Here is a 21959-nt window from a genome sequence, read left to right as displayed (position 1 = left end):
TATACGCCTAATGAATATTTATTGCAACTGATATTTTAAGTAAAGATGAATTTGTTAATAATATAGAAACTTTTTAATTATTTACTACATAGAAAAAGACTACCTTAAAGATATTCTCGTTAAAAGCAACATACGTATTATTCAGGTCATAAGAATAAGGTCCTGGTACAAAATTGTAAATCCACAAACACTTACCCATGGTGGCGATCTGCACACCCAGTGACCGACTGATACCTCACAAAATGTTCATACAAAAAGTATATTACGATTTTTATCACTAATCACTTTATCGTCCGCTTCATTTCATTTAAGTTCTATAAATTTATCAACTACGCTATAATCTACAGATAAAATTTAACAATCAGCTATACCAGTTATGTGCAATCGAATAATTTCTAAATTACTCAATATATGTTTTATTCTTATCTTCCCAACTATAAAAGCTACCTGTTGCAACTTATTCCGCAATAATATTGAAAATACAAACGATATTCATTTGAAGTGGACTATATCTTCGCGATTCCCACATTGATTACTTCATTATTAACATTTATTAATTTACAAGACTATACACTTTTAAATAGTAATGAGGAGGAAAAATCTTTAACGCCGTAAATAAATACAATTTTAGTATATTGATTGATTGATTGAATTTCAGACTGGCTAGCATTTCCATGTCCTAATTTTCTACCTCCATAAAAATAAAATATGATATTTTTTGGAAGTTACTAAATTGGCATTACTTCGTTACTTACTTCATGAATACTAAAAGCATTACTTTATAGGAAGCTCAGCAAATGTTTTAATATTTTATTAGAATAGAAGTAGAAAATGTTAAAAAAAGCCATGACGGCCTCTAGACCTTTTTTTTAATAACATAGGAACAGCAGACGGGCATGCAGTCCACCTGATGGTAAGTGGCTACTGCCACCCATGGACATCTGTAATCAACCCCTGATAGGATTAGATATTCCTATCTGAGGTCGGCCACAAATGCGCCGCTACCCCTGAGGACTAAGCTGGAACGCCTCGAAAAAGTATGCCGCCGGAGTCGAACCACAAAGAGTTCTACCACCTTCAAAGCCTCCTAAAAACCTCCTAAAAATTCATCTATAGAATGGATTAATTTTAGCTGACACGTGCCTTTGAAAGTTTTTTTTTTGGCCTCATTGAAATCTACAACCTTGAACACAGCACCATTAACAATGTTCTTTGCCCTTGAAAACCTATGTACCTACATTTACATTACTGAATTTGTAGAAGTAAGTCCAAATGGATGAAAAGTCAGGCTTGATGTAATTTTTGTGTAATAATACACCGTTCAATCCAGACACCTTACTTTAATACATAGGGATGGTAGTGATCTTAAATTCAAATTTCACGTGTAAGTACAAGCACGTGCAAGTTCGTTAAATGTTATCTTTATTATCCGTCATAATCATGATTACGTACTAACAATCAGGATATGTTGATAACATTTAGGAATTATCATATATAGGTTTTTGATAAAACAAAATGTTTTTCCAATGACGACATGAGTATAAAGAAAGAAGTAATACCTATTTGAAAGCTTGCATTGAAAGCTTACGCTACGCTAAAGCTTTAATAGGAGCTTTGATTTTAGGCAGAACTTTATACAATGGAAATGGCTGAACTGATGTTAATAAAAGATGGTAGAGGACTAAGCGTAGTTGAACTACAATGGTTCACCTCTTTTTCCCCACTAAGAGGTCGCCATTTGACGACGGCTGTCGATTGGAAGTCTCCGAGGACTAAAGCCAGAAAGGGGGTGTTTAGTGGGTAGGCATCCCTAAAGGATGAGTCCCACACCACAAGGCATTGTCGCGCCGCTAGTATAAGTGCATTATGACCATTCACCCCTCCCTGTTCGCTGGATAGTCCTTTTAATTTCCGGGCACAAAAAAAATTACAAAGGTACAATTGATACAATTATAACTGTTGTATACAAATGTACGCTGCTGTATCTATTTTAATGGTTATGTTAGGCTGATATGATACGACACAATTTAAAATTACAGCGTCTGGAATGGACTTTTTCTGTTCCTTGTTGTTGTTACCTTTTCCTGTTGTCCATAGATAAATAAACATCAGATGAATTATATGTTCTTGTAATTCTTTCACTATATTTCGAAATGTAATTATAAATAGCATCTAATTATTTACATCTTTTATCATTTTTGAGTTTCTTCTTTTATCATTTTGTGTCATGTACCTTTGTTATTTCTATAAAATCTCGTAGGGCTTGGATTTAGAAAAGAAAAGCAGCAAACTTGAATAAATTAATTTATTAAAAACACATATTAAAATATCTTTATTTATAATTATATTAAAAAGTAAGCATATATACATATGTGCATACATATATCCGCTATTTACGCGGCCAATGCAACAGCAACAGTAGCTACAAGAGATGCAACACTCAGCACAGCAATGTTGGCAGCACCCGGCGCTGGTGTAGGTTCAGGCGCTGGTGTAGTTGTCGTTGTTGTCGTTGTTGTTGTGGAAGAGGTGATTTCTTGGATAACATCTTCTACGTAACCCGTGTCGAAGTACCTTTGGAATTCGGGGACCCTGCGCGTAGACCACGCAAGGGTCTCTCTGGTGGCAGCGATGCCTTGGACACCTGAGTTATACGCTGTGCCAAGTCTCTCGCGGTTCTGGTCCAAGAAGGATTGGAACTGGAAGAAATATAATTTTTAAAATTAATTTTATAGCACTCTGTGACCTAAACCCGCATTTTAGCCACGTATTTCTGTGTCCAAAGTAGCCGATTTTTACACCGTACGAATATTAATACATTACCCTCACAGTTATAAAAAATAAACATCGCTATGAACGTTTCATACTTTTAAATGCCATTTAAAAATTAAAAGTGAGTAATGAGTATTTTCTTTAAAGCTATAATTATGTTAATATTTTATTTTGGACGTATTTATATATGTTTTTGCCATTGTGTATATACTAAGCAATAGCATCACTATAAGACTATCTGTTGGGCTTTATCGAGTTTTATTGTTTGTTTTGACTGTGTATTTTCGCTACACACCATAGTAGGAGATATTTAAACTAGGAATCATTATCAAAATTAGCCATAATACTACTCCAGTAGAATCTCGACTAAGCGACCTATTTGTTGTCGTATTTGTGGCATTCGGATTATCGAAAATTTGGATAATTGAGTTTATGAAGAAAAGCTGTTTAAACCGATTTAGGAAGGTAATGTTTTTCGACTTTATGTTTGTTACGTATGTAGTTTTCATTTTTTGGCAAACTCAAACGACTTCACTAATTTTGACATATGATGTGTCGTTGGATTCGTCTAAATTTTGGAGATAACATAGGCTATATTTTTAGCAATCGGGTTTTTGTTTTTATAGTAAATTTTTAGTTGAGATTTGGCGAGTTTCCGGAATTTAAATGCACATGTCACACAAAATGTGGCTGATTTGCAAGGGTTATTACAAAGTTACTTGTTCACGTTTGTCAATACGAATAATCGCGAATATTTATAACTGAGGTCCGGATAATCGATTTTCTACTGTATCACTAGTATTAGTCATGTATTAGTACATTATGTGATTGCTTATCGTATGTTTCTTTAATACGTTTAGGTGGAGTTCCCATTATAAGTCATTGGTCTAGACGCCTGTATGTAGCCTAAATGGCTTGATAGATTTCGACGTATGTGTGGTGTTAGATTTGTCGTTATGTCACATTTTTATTGTTTTTTTAATTCATAATTTTTAGTTTCAATCATTTATAAGTTTCAAAATAATTATCATATTTTTTCATATTACTTCACAAGTATAAGCGGGTTTATGTCACACGAGCTATAAAATAGTATACGATACTTGTGACATAAGTAGCATATTATGTGCACGGCGTTTAGCACCCTCGCTGCGCTCGGGCGCTAACTTCACGCCGTGCAAAAATAGGCTACTATCGCCACGCGTATCGTAATGTACTATTTGAATATAATATCTTCCTTTAATTACAAAAATATTTAAATGAAATAACTTTTTAATTTATGCAAACGTATACGATGCACTTAAATTTAGAAATTTTCTTTCCGTGCTACTCGTAATTCCGAATTCTATAGGACGTTAGAACAACTTTTACTTAAATGATGATGTTTTAATAAACCATACTTGTACTTAAAGTTTGTAGAAGGGTATACAAGTAGGTCTAACTAAAATTTTCTTTACATATTTGCTAAACTCATAAACTTACCGTAGTAATTTGTTGCTCATTCAACAGACGGGCAGCAATATTGTTAACCAGAGATGCAGCACTACCGGCGCTGTAATAAAATGACGATTATAGAATGTTTAATAGAACTAACTTTATAGCTAATTAAAATTTCCATGTATTCTTAAATCAAAATTTCATTATTTTTTCGAAAATGAAACTTACTTTGTGATAGTACGATCGAGGTTAGAACTCAACCAGGTTAGGGCTCTCATGGTGTTTTCTTCGTTTCTATTGGTGGCCGAGGCGAAAGCAGTCGCGAAGTCTTGAGGTCTAACGGTCTCCAAGCCATCAGTGATAGCAGTCAGGAAACTGTTTAAGCTGTTTTGATCCAGGGTGCAGCCAGCAGATTCCAGCATAACGATCTTTTCGTTCGCCAAGTCCTCATTCAGGTATCGGAGCCAGAAAGCGTTGTAATCTTCGGCAGTACCAGTACGCAGTCCAGAGCAGTACACCCATGGGCGCATGTTCGCAGCAACGCTAAAACATTAAAAGATCAAGTCGTTAAATGAGTTAGTGTCACTCGAGCACAATTTTGAAAACGAAAAAAAATATTTATGGACTCTTACATATGAAAGAAAAAACGTGATTACATACACATTTATGCAACACTATCACAGAACAATAGCTTTACTAACAAATTTTGAAGTAATTCAGAAAACATCGTATTTCATAATTACCTGATGGACATGTAATTTACTGATTGGAAAATAAGAAAGTACTTACAATCCACCATTTCTCCACCTCTGGAAATTTTCCCTGGCAGCAGCAACGCATTGTGGATGGTCGATGTTACACAGGAACGTCATGACGTGCATTCTCAGGAGACCGTCCATGAAGGATTCGCCAGCAATTTCGGAGTATCCCAGACGTCTGGTGATAGCTGCACTGAGCTTGATGATTTCAGTCTATAAAAAGAACGACTTTGAAATCCCCTAGAGTTAAGGGACCTTAAAAATGTTAATAACCATGAATGAATAATGTTATAATAAAGAAAGAGTCAAAAAAAAATTTCTTACATTGCATTAAATGGTTTTTGTGTGATTATCTGCAAAAGGCTTCTAATTTTTTATATTTTGTATATTTTTTTTTATAATATAGGAGTAGAAGACGAGCATGCAGTCCACCTGATGGTAAGTGGCTCCTGCCGCCCATGGACATCTGTAATCAACCTCAGATAGGATTAGATATTCCTACCTGAGGTCGGCCACAGATGCGCCGCTACCCCTGAGGACTAAGCTGGAACGCCTCGGAAAAGTCTGTCTCCCTTACCACACCCTTCAAACCGGAATACAGCAGCGCCTAACACTGCTGTTATTAGGTAAAAATAGGTGTGGCGGTGGTGCCGCCGGAGAGACGAGTAATAAAACGTTAAATAGATATTTTATATCGCCACTTACTCGCAACAACTGTGAATTAGCGCTGTCATAAGCCAATCTCCTAATAGCGAAACTGAATCCATTGATTGCTGCTATCCAAGGCGCATACGCATCCTCGAATTCCAAGAAGGACATGATGTTGAAAGCTCTGGTGTATGTCATGACGCCGGCACGAGCCAGAGCAAATAAGTCGTCAACGATCTGTGGAAATATATCTTATGCTCAAATAACATGCAACAGTTACGTTAGCAATAATAGATAACACAAAATTAGGTAAGTGTGAAATGATGAACTTAAATATTTTTACGCTTCTCAACTCTCCCAATTCCAGGGGAGTACCGTGCCGTAAATGAGGACGGAACAGACAAGTTTATGTCAGATGATGTCATGGACTTTCAAATGTAAAATGCAAATTGCCTCTAAATTTTTAGATAACCAATTAAGTTTGCATAGCTACCTGAGCACGATTAATTTCATGTATACGAGTCCTGTCAGCGCCTCTCAGAGCTCTGGTTAGAAGGGCCCAGTTAGTGTCATCATAATTAACCCTGTAGAAAGCTGTAAAGAAGAAATTTTAAAAATATTTGCTTACATAATTATAATATTGGTTATTTGACCTAATTTGGTGAAATACTAACCAGCCTGTTGCTTATTGAATATGACCCATTCCAATCCAGTAGTTCCTCGGTCAATGAACGTAGATTGAGCTGTGATGACCCTAGATGGTTTCAAGTTTTCGAATTCTGGAGCACCGCCTCTAGTCCAGGTGATAGGAATATCCCACAGACTTGGAACAGTTGATACACCGGTATTCCGTTCCCAACGAGCCTTAATAATGAAAATAGTGGTTATTAATTCCATGATAAAATATTAACTCCTTGCTTATTGAAGAAGACTTATGATAAAAGGTAAGTCTCAATAAAAGGAGATTATCTTGTCAAGAAAGGAGGTATATTTTACAATTTACAAACTATTATTAATGACACATATTGAAGACTAACATCTAATACTTATTATAAAATAATAGCAGCAGAGAAAACATTCCGCAGATTGATATAGAGTCGACGTTTTGCTTATGACCTTGCCGCTTGCTATACTGATAGCCTTGCTGTGCCAGCACTGCCTCACATTAAAGTAGATTGCGTATTATATAAACACTATTTTTTAAATTGACAAATATCATAAAAACGGGCCTTCAAATTAGTTAAATTACCTGAGTCACCAACATGCGGCCAGTTGCTTGGTCTATTGTTACAGTGAGCAGAGGATGACCAGCTTTCTCGGACCATGACCTGAAGTATCTATCGATGGTGATTCCATATCCAGATAAGGCACCATCTTCTGCAGCCGCTCTATCCCAAGCACTGAATAGGTGGTGGGGTTCAGCAACATCGAATTTCCTGAAACAAAAGGGTAGTTTAGGTATGCAAGGATTTAATCAAAGTAGGCTTAGGCTTTACGAATGATTTATCTTTATCTATTTATCTATTTCTTGAAATAATCTTCAATTAGCGGCTTCGCTTACTTTAACTACTTACTTTGAAATTATTACAACGGCAGATACCTCAGATAGGTGGAAGAAGAATTATTATAACAATTTTTTTTACAAAACTAACCTTTCATTAAGATAGTAGCGAAGACCCTTGCGGTACGTCTCGAATCCAAGCAGATGGTGGGTCATCCTGATGATAGCAGCTCCACGAGCATAAGTGATGGCTGAGAAGTGCGCACTAACAGTGGTAGGGTTATTAACATTAAGATCAGTGAGCGGGTGAGCATCGTCGACGGAGTCCGAAATCATCACAGTTTGCAACTGCTCCACGATAAAACGTATGTCGTAACCCATTTCAGGAGCCACCTGTATGTACAAATGATTTGATTATAATACAGATGAAAACTATTTTCTATCTATTCTATCTTGATAAAAAAATGCATTCCAGCGAAAATTAAACATGAGCAAATTTTAGAAGACAAAGAATTACATTTCACATTTAATAAAGTGGCATATCATTATTATAACTAACTAGCTGACCCGGCAAACTTTGTACCGCCTCAAAATCTATTTATCAAATATATTTCATATAAAATAAAGCCTATGTTACTCGTGGATGTAGCTTTCGAATGGTGAAAGAATTTTTAAAATCGGTCCAGTAGTTTTTGAGCCTATTCATTACAACCAAACAAACAAACAAAGTTTTCCTCTTTATAATATTAGTGTAGATAAATGATCTGACAAAAAATAGACACACCGTTTAGATTCAAGCAATAGTAAGGAAATCTGCAAATTCTTACCGCTTGAGTCAAGAAGTACTGGTATAATCTGGCAAAACCCTCGTTTAGCCAGAGATTGTCCCACCAAGCGCAGGTGACGAGGTTACCAAACCACATGTGTGTAACCTCATGGGAGATGATGTTGGCAATGCGCTGCTTGTAGTGATGGTTAGTGTTCTGTGGGTCGTAAAGGACGAGGGCCTCTCTACCGAAGAAATAAAAGTTATTAGTAATATTTTTTATGATTTATGCCCTTTTACTTTAATTTATATTCCCCAGGTATGTTATGCTTGTAAATCTGTTTTAGAGTGTGCAATTTTCACATAGGGGCATTCAAACATTCCTTTTTATGCATCGTCAAATATTTGTTAGAATCATACAGTTATTATAAGCAAGAGTAACTAATGATGAAGTTGTTCTTATAAAAGAAAATAGCCATTAATACTTGCCTGTACGTCAAAAGACCCCAATTTTCCATAGCGCCAGCGGAAAAGTCAGGAATAGCAGCTTGTTTCATGTCCAGGTTTTGGGCCATGGGGTAGTATGGGATTTGAGTGAAATCTTCCATTTCTTCCAACAGTTTCTCTCCGATTTCCAGAGCATAGTCTCCAGTGATGCCGGCGTTATCACGTGCGAAGATGTGGAATGGTCGGTTAGCATCATTATTAGAAGCAACCATATCATAATGTGATACAATGAAAGCCAGAAGATATGTGGAAGTTACAGGCGTTGTGTAGAAAGTTTCAGAGACTCTGCCGTTAGGTAACCTAAAAAAATCTTAAATACTTGAACTTCAAGTTGTGATGTGTGTGACATTGATTGTTTTGAGTAGTAGAAGAGTATAGGGGCAAATTAGTTATTATAAAATATATGGATGAAAGAGTAGGTACATACAACATTTCTTTTAGCTTATCTTGACATTGTTGATACATTTATTGCGTCACAAAGCAACAATTAAAATACGGATTAAATGAACAATAATAGAATTAGATTAAATGTCACTTCAAAAGCAACATTAAGTACTGATAGTAAATGATTTATTATTATGAGCTACCGATAATTCAAAGTTTTAATTATACCTACTTAAGAGTCTCTTCACTCATTGATTTATGTCAAATATCATCACAATTAATATATATGGTACTATTGTAAATAATAAACATTTAACTTACGTTGTATTAGACCTGATTGGCATATTAGAGATAGTGGGGCTGAATGATGCTTCTCTGATCATGGTGATGTCGAATGTGGCCTTGAAGGATGGCTCGTCATAGCAAGGGAAGGCCTGGCGGGCGTGTCCAGGTTGAAATTGAGTTGTTCCCATCCATCTACGAAAAACGAAATTAGAATAATCAAACCTTTAACTATTTGCATTATACGACCAGATATATTTACCCTTAAACTCATGTATGTATTAGACATTGATGATTCGTTTAAAACTGTGGAAAGGAAGTTCCTATTCGGCTAAAAATCTATGCAGATTACTAATGAGCAATTGAGTAGCGTCATGGAGCCACGTCAATTATTATTGACAAAAAATTGAAAATACCGTGCTCAATTTCATACCTCCTTTGTGTACTGTCAATGTACCAGCTCCTGTAGAATCCTCGCATGTTGGTTTGCAAATTGCCTCTGAACGTCATCCTCACTTCATATTCTTGTCCCAGCTGTAACACCTGGGTAGTTCTTAGTCTCAAGAAACTGTACGGCATTTCACAGACTGGGTTCTGGTTGGCGACAGAAATCTCCACATTGTTGTGAAGAATACTCAAAGTTTGAATAGTGAGGTCGTTGCAATGCATCACAATTTCATTTACATTCGCCACCGTAGGGCTTAAGAAGATGGTAACTTGTCCGTCAAAGGTGAAGGGACTGATGGATAAGGGAGGGAAATCAAAGTATGGCGTAAGTGAGACTTCGTAATGACGTGGTCTAGTTGTGGTCGGAAGTCGATATGCCGGGTCTCTTAACATTCTTGAGAATTCCTCCCATTCTTTCTCATCTACTGGCACTGGACTAAGAGACAGCAGGCCCTGGATAAGGGCCGCTGCTAAAACGAGCTGCAACCAGCGGCTTGTCTACAAATTAGAAATAGGACGTTCAGGAAATGTAACTGCTTGCTATAGCCATTAGTAACTACAGTTATGTATTGGTAAATGTGGTCTTAACTTACATAACGTGCAACTTTAAAGATTTTAAGCGCTACAAAACTGATTTGTATTTAATGAAGGTCTCAATAAAGCCTATGATTCTGATGAATAAACAGTCAATAATATAATTAATGACGATTTATAAAATTGAAAGCTATTGTATATTGTGCATACGTATAAGCTACATGCTGTCTGGTTTCATGATGTTTTCCGAATTATTTAAATTTAAAACGTATTTTATTAATTCCCTTTTCATTTCCACTCATAGGTGTATCCAATAGGGCGTGGTTATGATTGATTGATATTTCTTTTGCTATTTTCGTTTCGTCAATTTAATAAAAAATAATTAAAACCTGTAACTATATTAAACCAAAAATATATTTGAATATATGAAACCTTTAATATTGTTTTTATCCTCATCCCATCAAAGAAATAAAAATAAAACTATATGAAAGTTAAATTGTATTTCAAAAATACCGAATGTACTTACCATTTTCGCGCTGGTTCGCATCAATAACTAAATAATACCGCCTTTGTTACCGTCTTATCTATATCTAAATATTCCACTATAGTTTTATCTTATCCAAATTATACACCTACCGCTAATAATTAGATATTGTTTAAGGTCAATTTGTTAAGATAAAAAACGTATCTAATCATTATCTTAATCTGATTTTACATAGCCGCTGTAAATAATTTACCTTAGGCATGTAAAGTTTCATTTTGTTTACTACCCATCAATCATCAGTAAAATTTCAAGGCCTCATATTTCTATATGCATAGCCTCCATTAATAAGTTTTCTCATGTCCAAGTTCATGATATTTCTAAGGCGGTGTACGTACGTTAAAATCTGTAGGGCTGCTAGTTAGGGTTTTAGTTTAAAAAATTAACAGGTTCCATCAAAAACGTGATTTCTGTTCCTCTCCTTATCTTCATTTGCTGATCTCTTGAAACTCATCCTCATTACCCTTATAAATTAAGCTATATAAGATCAATAAGTTACAAACTTAAAAAAAAAATGTTATATGTTAATAATAATCCATTCTACTAATCTATTTCTTCCGTTAGCTATCTAAATGTATCTGCCTCGACTTCTAGAACTTCTAGAACTTCTAAATAAGTAAAATAAAAATTTATTTTTCATTTTATTTCATATTCCGACAATTTCTTTATCATTTATAATATTGAAAGGATCAACCTTATAATTAATGAAAAAAAATATCTTCTTAATTCCAATCAATCCGCATGAACGTAGAAAATGTCTATTTCAGAACGTTATTATGATTGCATATTATAAGAAAATTATCTGCTTACGATTAATTAGTTGATTAAGGCGTGAAAATAATTACAACGTAAGTCTGGGGGCACGGTAGTGCCACCGCCATGTCGAAAAAAAAAAGCAGCACGGCCGTACCATACCTTATTTTTTATATATTTTATGGTCATATTTAAATTCTACAAATCATTGAAAAATAGGATGATGAAATAGGTATGTCAACAATATTACCGCTTTTCTAAGTTTTAAATTTGAACAGCAATCGAGCATATTGTCTACTTGAGAGACGCCGCCACATTTGATCATCTGATTCTATAATCAATCCCAATATAGGTCGGAACTCTTTCCTTAACTTTACCTTTTTTCCCAAATTTACCACTTTTATTGAAGTCTCCACAACTGAACAGTGGTATAACAATATATTATAATTATGTGTCACCATAAAATATAACATTTGATAGTCTCCCTTTAATCCTAAGTGTCCCCTTGACACTTCGTTACAAAGTGAACTTGAAATATTGTATATTAAATGGCAGATATTCTACGATATTGACGATAAACTAATTATACTAAAACTGCTATATTTTATTACGCATAGGTATAATTACGAAAACTTCTCGTTTCTTATCTTAATTGATGATTTTATCAATCAATCATTTTTCACACATAAACAACCTTACCTTAGGTTTTTATCAATGAAACTTAAAATAGCAGAATGACTTAAGTGCTTCAAATAACAACCATTCTTTATAAAAATATTATTTATTAAAATAACAGGACATCTTTAATTTTATTTACAACTAGCGATTTGTAAAAAACTATATTTTATTAACAGAATTTCCTATATATTTACAACTATTCTTCCGCAAGGCGTTAAACCTGCACGTAAGTTAGTAACTAGTATTTAGACAACAAACTTAGCTACAAAAGCTGCCATAAGAGCAGTAATCGAAAGTAAGGATGTTGCAGCTGAACCAGGAAGAGAGGGAGTCACTGGTTCAAATATATCCGGTCGAGCAACCGTACTCGGGGAAGTTATGGATATTGAAGGAGGAGTAGTGGCGGTGATTTCTTCGTCTCCTCTGTCCAAATAGTTGTTGAGATCACCTTGTACTTGCGTGGCCCACACGATGCCTTCGAGCGTGGATTGGGCATTCTGATACACAGCATCGTAATCATCACCTAGCTCGGCACGGTTCGCTGTAGCCCAGGCTTGGAACTGAAAAAATTGTGTCACTTTAGAAAATTTCTTATTTATCAATGTTTAATAAAAACGAATGAAATAATTTGAATCAACAAATTGAATTGAAATTTGAATTCTTAACATTGTTATATAAGCAAAAAAAAATAATTTTACTAATATCGTACCTCTTGTACTTCAGCAGCTGTCCTTAACCTTGACGATACATATGACAACGGGGTGCGTGCGTTCCGGAACCTGAAATTTATTAACAATCTTAATTAATAGGTTAACAAATGATGCACATAAGTAAATGTATGTTATTTGTAGATTTGTATGAAATGTAATTGAAGAAGAAGAAAATGGCGTGCAGTACACTGATGGTAAGTATCAACTGCCGTCTAAAACATCTGTAATTAATCTCAAATAGGTTCGGCAGTTAGATGTGTTGTTGTGACCCATGTTACTACACTCTTTTCCAGAATGCAGGGGTTAAGACTGTTGTTATAAGGCACCATTAAGAGTAGCGTTGATGACGAACAAGAAATTATATCATATTCTCTTCATACTTTTATTCCCTCCGAAGACACTGATAATGTAATAATATCAAATTAAAATCCATTAGGTAAACAATACTGATACTTACGCTAATGTTACATTCACAAGGTTTTCCTTTATATAATTGTACACAATTTGGGTGTTCTCCTCATTGCCGGTAGCCGCAGAGTTAAGGGAGGTGGTGTAGTCCTGACGGCGGATGAGGAAATTGTCCTCAACAATAGCATCCAGGAACCTTGTAAAAAATTCACCATTATTAAAAATTTCATGAGTGGTGGGACACTCGACAGTTGTAATGTTTTTGTTCATATTAAAGACTGAATTTATGACTAAATCTTTTGCACAATCTGGTTAACTTACATGAATAATGATAAGCTTGTCTCAGCAAAATACGAGAAATTCCTGCTTATAATAAATTGTCAAACTTCAATCTTTTGTATGTAGTATAATTGAAGATCGAATTAACAATAATGGGAGTTATTAAATGAATCCCTCAACCCAAACATACGTTAAAGACATTTATCTCAAAAAGTAAAGAAGTTAAGAAGATATATTATTACTAACTTGTAAAGAGATACGGCATCCTTAGTACATCCAAGGACCATAAGAATTTGAATTTTCTCGGTGTATACATCATGCAAACGGAACCTCTCAAAGAGGAAGTCGAAGTCTTCAGCAGTACCTTCTCGGAGGCCATTACAGTAAACCCAGTTACGACTGTTCACAGGCACCCTAAAATGAATAAGGTGTTAAGTAAAACTGTTTATAGTAAGTATTAAGTAAGTAAGTTTATATAAGATCTGTATAATTTATTGCAATTTCCCGATGTCGGTTAAGAGTAAAATAATTATGAATGTAAGTATAGAGCTCGCTATTGTAATGCGCAATTAATCAAAAACAGATGATCTATTGCACATATCGAGATCTTCTTGATGAATATTAGGATTCATAAGGTGTAAATATTAAGGAATCAATACAAGAAAATAATGTTGATCTAGATTGATTATAATATTTCTTATATTATACTAACTCAGTTCCATTGCGGAGACTTTCGAATTGGTCTATCGCAGCTAGACGGCAGGCTTCCACGTTCATCTGGCACATGATAGGAGCCAGTTGCCAGCGCAGGTACGACCTCATGAAGGACTCGCCGGTAATCGGATAGTAGGTAAGTTCAGTCATAACACGCGTTGCCCAACGAGCGATTAAACCCTGCAAGGGTTATAAGTTCTTAACAGTTGTCAAAATCACATACTTTATTGGTACAGATAATATAGTTCTATTGGTACAAAATAAAAAAACGTGTGCAAAGCTTTGGACATTTTTCTCCATTTTAATTTTTTAAGAAGGACGAATTAAACTTAAATTTAAGATTTAAAAATTAAGGCGACTTTTACTACGTACCTCTAATCTAGTCAAATGAGGAGTTCCAGCAAATCTGTTCCTCAGCCAGGTGAAGCCGGTCATGGCGGCCACCCACGGAGCATAGTCAGTCTCATTCTCCAAGAATGATAGAATATTGAAAGCTCTGGTGTAATTCATGAGACCAGAGCGAGCAAATTGGAACACGTCATTGACAATCTAAAATTATATAGGAGACACATATTTATAAGAAGAACATATTCATAAACAATTTCTAACTTTTCAATAAATCTCATTAGACTTGTCTGAGGCAGTTGTTAAATAAAACAATTATGCCACATTGTACTCACTTGAGCCCTATTGTTTTCGTGAATGAGAGTTCGGTTAGTTCCTCTCAGTGCAATCACGATGAGATTCCAGGTGTAATCATCATAGTTAACTCTATAGTAACCTGAAAGGTAGAAAGAACGGAAACGTTTTTAGTACATGCAGTTAAAAATGAAGTTATTATCCATTTCATAAATGATGAATCAATAATAGCAGATATCCAAAAAAATATAATTGACGAAACAATTCATTTATTATGTAATTACCAGTTTGTTGCTTATTGAAGACCACCCATTGATCTCCAACTGAACCACGGTTTATAACCGTTACGGCCTTGTTGAGGATGTGAGTAGGCTTAGTATTCTCGAAGTCTGGGTTGCTGGCAGTGGCGAAAGTTATTGGAATGATCCAATTGGAATTGATAGGGGAGTAAGCAGTGTTGATGTTAAATCGGCGCTGAACAATAAAAAATATAGTCAATAAATTTAGAGCATATTATAATAGGTACATTTTAAAGTTCGATATATCATTAATCTATGATAAGCTTGAATTACAGTAGTATCTAGCATAAAGCATAATCAACCTTGTATAGTACTATCAAATTTAAAGTAATATTTGTATTAAGGCTTGAGGTACTTAAATATCTTGATATATTCGATAAAATAATAGAATCTTCGCACAATATGCTTACAAATGTAAGCATAATGTTGGTGTAAATAGTACCTGAGTGATCGTCATTTGTCCTGTCTCGTGATTGACTTGAACGTTAAGGATGGGATGACCAGGCTGCTCGGTCCAGGTCTTGTAATAGTCAATAACAGAGAAGTCAGGTCCATACTGAGCAATAGCTCCAGCAGCTACAGCAGCGTCCTGGAGATCTTGGAATAGGTGAATGGGAAGAGCGACGTCGAGAGCCCTGGAAATTCATTTATGATTAACATTCACCAAATCTACAGCATCTTACGGCCTATAACACAGGATGTAAGGACTTTAAATCCCGGGCCAAATAACTCAGTTTCACCAAACCAATTAACACTTGCCTCAACAAATATAGTGAGAAAACTAGAGGCTTGAGTGAGATCAATCCGCACTTGGCTATTATAGTACACTATGGAGATTAAAATAACTAAATGGTGAAATAATGTTATGTAAAAATATTATGAAAGAGCATACCTGTTAACCAAGTAGTTCCGCAAGCCTTGTCTATGAACATTAAAACCTAGAAGATGTTCAGTCATCCTGATGACAGCTGCTCCCTTATTGTAAGAGATTGTAGAGAACATGGCACTGACGGACGCCGGACTACCAACGCCAGGGTTAGTGAGAGGTTGAGGGTTATTAGCCGCGTCAACCAATAAAGACGTGTGAACTTGCTCGTTGATAAAACGAGTGTCCAATCCCATGTAATCTTCAACCTGTGGTAATATAAATTAACAAAGCATTTCATCAGGATTTCCAGTTTTATGATACAGTTTTATATTGTACATAATTTATAGCACTCGTCTTAAACTATAAAGACTATAAAAGTCATAGCAATCCATCAGCCCTTCTAAGTCCACTTCTGAACAGAGGCCCACTTCTAAAACTATACTCTTAAAATTATACCTTCTTGTATACTCAACATGTTAATTAGATACATATCTACATGTTAATTAGATCATATATATGTTGATGTTATTGTATGTTAAATTTAGTCTGTCCGTCCATTTGTCTAACGGGAATTGAAAAAGTGGTACTATTATAAGCGACCTAATACTGCATTTGATAGGTTTATTATTATCGCAAAAAATGCCAACGTTAGAATAAAGTATAATGTTGTGGATTACGTACCCAATGAGTAAGGAAATATTGGTAGTATCTGGCAAAGCCCTCGTTCAGCCAGAGCACATCCCACCACTCATTCGTCACCCAGTTACCGAACCACATGTGTGCAATCTCGTGGGATAAGATATAGGCGATCAGCTGTTTGAAGTAGTCATTGGTGTGGTTAGGATCGTACATGAGGTAAGCCTCCCTGATCAAAGAAATGTTTAATTAGTTTAGGTGAACCGTCTAATCCAGTGATAGCTTGCATTCATATTCATAAATACGGAAGACAAAAGACAATAAGGTGTTATTAGGCAAATGATTTGAATTTTCTTCATAGTGTATTTACCTGTAAGTTAGAAGACCCCAATTTTCCATTGCACCTGCACCAAAATCAGGGATGGAAGCTTGAGTCATTTTCAAATACGGATGTTGAGAGTAGAAGTCAAATCCAGCGTGATCGCTCATATTACCCAAAAGCTGTTGTCCTACCCTAAATGCATACTCTCCTTCACCACGTGCAATAGCTGCTGGTCTTGCAATAACTTCATATTTAAGTGTACCGTCTTCTATGACGTCCAAGACGTCATACTCTGCGACGATGAGCGCCAAAAGATAAGTAGACATACGTGGTGTTCTTCGATATACGTCTTCTTGGTAATCCCTAGAAGGAATAATACACATTTTGTTGACAAAGTTTATAAATAACGTCTTAAGCAAAAGAAATCTATGAAAATAAAAAATGCCATAACAGCATTAATGAAAACTTACTGAGTAATGTTAATAGTGGTCCTCTGCAACGTGCAAGACCAACTTGAGTAGCCAACCGGGCGCCTTATGCTGATGTCGAAAGTGGCTTTAAAGCTAGGCTCGTCGTAACAAGGGAAGGCATATCGAGCGGCGGTAGCTTGGAACTGAGTGGTAGCCATCCAACTGAATCAATGAAATATATTTCATTTCAAAAAAAAGACAATTTAAAAATATACCGAAACGTAATAATAGAATTATGAATATGAAAGAATTCCAGAATCATGAAAAACAGATATACTTTTTGATATACAGTTTTTGTTAATTATGAGGAAAAGAGAATGCTTTCAAATTGTATAATTTAAGAAATAAGAAGACAATTACCTCACAGTGGCAGAGTTAGGGTCATTCCTAAACCAACTCCTATAGATGCCGTACATATCATCCCTAAGGTCAGAGCCAAAGACGATAGTCAGGGTGTACACCGGGTTTGACGTGGCACTGTACTCCAAAGTTCCTGACGTCAGGAAGACGCGCATGAATTGCAATTCCTTTTGTAGTTCGTAGCGGTGGGGTATAACTGTATTTCCCTGTCGTAGTACAACTGATCCAATGTTCAGATCATCTGCATGAATGACGATTTGATTGACTCCAGCCTGCGTCGCTTCTAATTGGATTTCGACAGTCCCGCTAAATACTAATCTGTCAATATCTATCCCCCATTGGACAGTGTAATGGATAGGCCGTGTTGTTGTTGGGAGACGGTAGTCGGATGGAGAAGGTGTGTTCCTAGTTAGTGCCGTGAAGTCATACTCCTTTTCAAAAGGCCCGCCTTCTAGTCTCTCGTCAGAAAATATGGTGTTTCTTGGCGGGACTTCAGGTAAGGCAAAGGTGCCTACGCATGCTGCTGCGAGCACCAAAATTTTGAATGTCGCCATCTGGAATAACATCAAAAATGTTACAGGCACTTTTACCCAACAGAAGATCTACGTATGTATTTCATGTACGTATTTTTAACACGCTTTTATTAGCTTGGGTTGTATGTTTGTATATATGTATGTACGTAACAGTAACGGAATCTTTGAACCCGTTTTCTATGCGCTTTGAACGTTCAGTTTAATTCAAAATTTTGAAAAATTATCAAAAACCGATGACAATACACAATTTTCATAATTTTGTACCATTGTCCTTATCAACATCCTCAGGATTAACGATTTTCGAGGCGAGAGAAAGCGCCTTATGGAGCGTACTACTAGATTGATTTTTAGCTATGAAAAATAATAATGTTATTTCCCTATAACTCAAATGTACTGAAACATATCTATAATGCCATCTATTAGAATGTTTTTTAGGATTCCGTACTCAAAGGATAAAAGGAAACCCTCCGTTATCTGTTCGTGAGTCACAGGGCTTTATCTCTTAAACAGTAATAAATAGAGACTTGATTTTTTTACAGACGATGCATAATGATGGTCGCTATAACAACAAATACTAAAAATTAATAAAATAAATATAGTTCAAAAAACTAAAAAACACGCTTTTATGATAAAATCAACTAAAAAGTAGAAAATAATTTTCAATCAAGGAATCAATTAAGGAACCGTAAATTGTGTAATTGTGGAAAAGTGTGGGGTGCTCCACTTATCAGTTTTCGAAACGATTGAAAATTATTTTCTACTTTTTAGTTGATTTTATCATAAAAGCGTGTTTTTTTAATTTTTTGAACTATATTTATTATTTTCATATATGTATTCCATGAATGATCTTTGGCACGCCCTAATAACCAAACAATGCGACGGATTATAACATAATTGTATTGGACTTATCTTAATTGTGGGAATGGTAAATCATATATTTTAAGCAGGTTTTGTTTATTGTTTGTTGTGGGTGCTTAAGTCAAATGGGTGCTTAAGTAATTTCAAAAATTACTTTAATTTGTTTTTGAGCCATACATACCGCAAAATCGTACTTCACGGTTGTGATGGGGGACTTCAATGCAAAACTAGGTGTCCAATATGGCGATGAGTCGAAGGTGGGGCCTTTTGGATTTGGTCATCGGAACCATCGAGACCACTAGCTGGCTAACTTTTTGGAAAAGGAAGGACTCTATATGATGAACTCCTTTTTCAAGAAGAAGCCCCAGAGGAAGTGGACCTGGATGAGTCCCGATGGTACTACCAAAAACGAGATTGACTTCATACTGGCGGACAAACGGCATATATTTAACGATGTCTCTGTGATCAATAGGCTTAAAACCGGAAGCGATCACCGGATGGTTAGAGGCACGTTAAATATCCAAGTCAAGCTGGAACGGTCCCGCCTTATGAAGTCGATACTTCGTCCAACACCTTGCCAGGTCCAGGGCTCTGAAGACTTTCGACTCGAGCTCGATAATCGTCTGCGATGCCTAGAACATTGCGTAGATGTTGACGATATCAACACCAAGTTGGTAGAAACTGTCCGTGAGGTGGGGTCGAAGTACTACCAGACCGCCTCCAAAAGAACAACTCAAAGGCTCTCAGCCCTGTATGGGCTGAGAGCCTTTGAGTTGTAGCCTCGGACTTATGGCAGAGCGGCGGGCAATGTGTGTGCAGTCTCCGGCTTCACTGTCTAAGTACAGGCGGCTCAACGCACAGATCTTTAATAGAATGCGACACGACTTGCGCCTCTCTAATGCTATTCGCATTAAAGAGTGCATTGAGCGGAATAAAGGCTCCAAAGTCTTCGCAAGGGATCTGCGTGTTGGGCAAAGCTTGCTGACGCAGCTGAGGACGGATGCCGGCACCACAGTTGCCACGAGGCCTGAAGTTCTGAGAGAAATTGAGAAGTTCTACGGACAGTTATATACCACTTTGCGTGCGCCTCTACGACCTGTCTTTGACAAGCGAGCCACGCTAACCCGGCACTATACCGAAGATATCCTGGACGTCAGCCTTTACGAGATAAGAATGGCCCTCAAACAGCTCAAAAACAACCGAGCACCTGGCGAAGACGGAATAACAACGGAACTGCTAAAAGCAGGTGGCAAACCGATTCTAATAGCACTCCAACAGCTATTCGATTCCGTCATTAGCCAGGGTATAGCACCGGAGGCGTGGAGCAAAAGCGTGGTGGTACTGTTCTTCAAAAAAGGCGATACGTCTTTGTTGAAGAACTACAGGCTCATTGCGCTTTTGAGCCATGTCTACAAAGTGTTCTCGAGGGTCATCTACAATCGAATAGCTCGCAGGCTCGACGACTTCCAGCCTCCCGAACAAGCCGGCTTTCGAAAAGGCTTTAGCACCATGGACCACATACACACGCTGCGGCAGGTGGTACAGAAGTCCGAGGAGTACAACCTGCCGTTGTGCGTGGCTTATGTGGACTATGAGAAAGCCTTCGATTCTATCGAGACGTGGGCGGTATTGGAGTCACTCCAGAGGTGCCAGATCGACTATCGATACATCGAAGTGTTGAAGTGTATGTATAAGGCAGCCTCAATGACGATCCGATTACACGACAGAAGTACGAACCCCATCCAAGTGCAGCGAGGTGTGAGACAGGGTGACGTATTGTCTCCAAAACTGTTTACCGCTGCACTGGAGGACGTGTTCAAACTGATGGAGTGGAAAGGATTCGGCATCAACATCGATGGCGAATATATCACTCACCTTCGATTCGCAGACGATATCGTCATCATGGCGGAGTCGCTGGAGGACCTCAATACCATGCTCAATGACCTCTGTGGCGCCTCTCAACGGGTAGGTCTTAAGATGAACATGGACAAGACGAAGATCATGTCTAACGTCCATGTCACACCCATACCGGTCGTTGTAGATGGCGTCACACTCGAAGTTGTTGACGAATACGTTTACCTGGGACAGATAATCCAGATGGGTAAGTCCAACTGCGAGAAAGAGGTCACTCGTAGAATACGACTCGGTTGGGCAGCGTTCGGGAAATTGCGTGACATCTTCTCATCCAAGATACCTCAGAGCCTGAAGTCGAAGATGTTCGAGCAGTGTGTGTTGCCAGTGATGACGTACGGTGCCGAGACGTGGTCTTTCACTGTGAGCCTTATACGAAGACTCAAAGTCGCTCAGCGAGCTATGGAGAGAGCTATGCTCGGTATTTCCCTACGCGACAGAATTCGCAACGAGGAAATCCGTAGGCGAACGAAAGTTACCGACATAGCTCTCAAAATAAGCAAGCTGAAGTGGCAATGGGCTGGCCACATAGTTCGTAGGACCGATAACCGGTGGGGTCGGAAGGTCCTCGAATGGAGACCACGTCTCGGCAAAAGGAGTACAGGACGCCCCCCGACCAGGTGGACTGACGACCTGAAGTGGACGGCGGGTAACCGCTGGATGCAGACGGCCCAAGACCGGTCGGAGTGGCGCAGACTAGGGGAGGCCTATGTCCAGCAGTGGACCAGTAAAGGCTGATGGATGGATGGATGGATTGTTTTTGAGTGTACTTAAAGTTTTGTAGACTGTATGTCATTACATACTTCAAGGTTTTATAAGTAGCCTATATTCTAGCTTAGAAATTTATCTATCGCTACATCAAAATTCACCAAAATCGAATTAACACTTTAAAGTGGAAAATAACAATAGCAATAACAAACAAAGTTTTTACGCAATTTTGTTTATTA

The 21959-nt window shown here is 37.1% G+C and overlaps 1 protein-coding gene across 1 annotated transcript in view; it reads right to left on the bottom strand.

Annotated features, from left to right (window-relative positions):
* LOC140750314 (uncharacterized) overlaps positions 1–21959 on the bottom strand; it is a 42671-nt gene that overhangs the window by 18996 nt on the left and 1716 nt on the right. Inside the window, 26 exon segments of the mRNA XM_073083768.1 lie at positions 2441–2699; positions 4252–4321; positions 4435–4749; positions 4996–5177; positions 5670–5849; positions 6106–6206; positions 6287–6476; positions 6862–7048; positions 7265–7506; positions 7941–8120; positions 8365–8686; positions 9092–9247; positions 9486–9997; positions 12272–12565; positions 12715–12784; positions 13173–13319; positions 13649–13816; positions 14115–14296; positions 14489–14665; positions 14797–14897; positions 15454–15689; positions 15947–16188; positions 16604–16787; positions 16929–17243; positions 17351–17512; positions 17711–18264. Of these exon segments, the coding sequence (XP_072939869.1) occupies positions 2441–2699; positions 4252–4321; positions 4435–4749; positions 4996–5177; positions 5670–5849; positions 6106–6206; positions 6287–6476; positions 6862–7048; positions 7265–7506; positions 7941–8120; positions 8365–8686; positions 9092–9247; positions 9486–9997; positions 12272–12565; positions 12715–12784; positions 13173–13319; positions 13649–13816; positions 14115–14296; positions 14489–14665; positions 14797–14897; positions 15454–15689; positions 15947–16188; positions 16604–16787; positions 16929–17243; positions 17351–17512; positions 17711–18264 (5728 nt within the window).

This window comes from Epargyreus clarus, unplaced genomic scaffold (assembly GCF_041222505.1).
Source record: "Epargyreus clarus isolate Ecla_fem2 unplaced genomic scaffold, WU_Ecla_fem_2.2 ptg000019l, whole genome shotgun sequence".
Lineage (NCBI taxonomy): Eukaryota > Metazoa > Arthropoda > Insecta > Lepidoptera > Hesperiidae > Epargyreus > Epargyreus clarus.
Note: the sequence above shows the minus strand (reverse complement) of the source record. Positions and strands in the feature narration are given on the sequence as shown.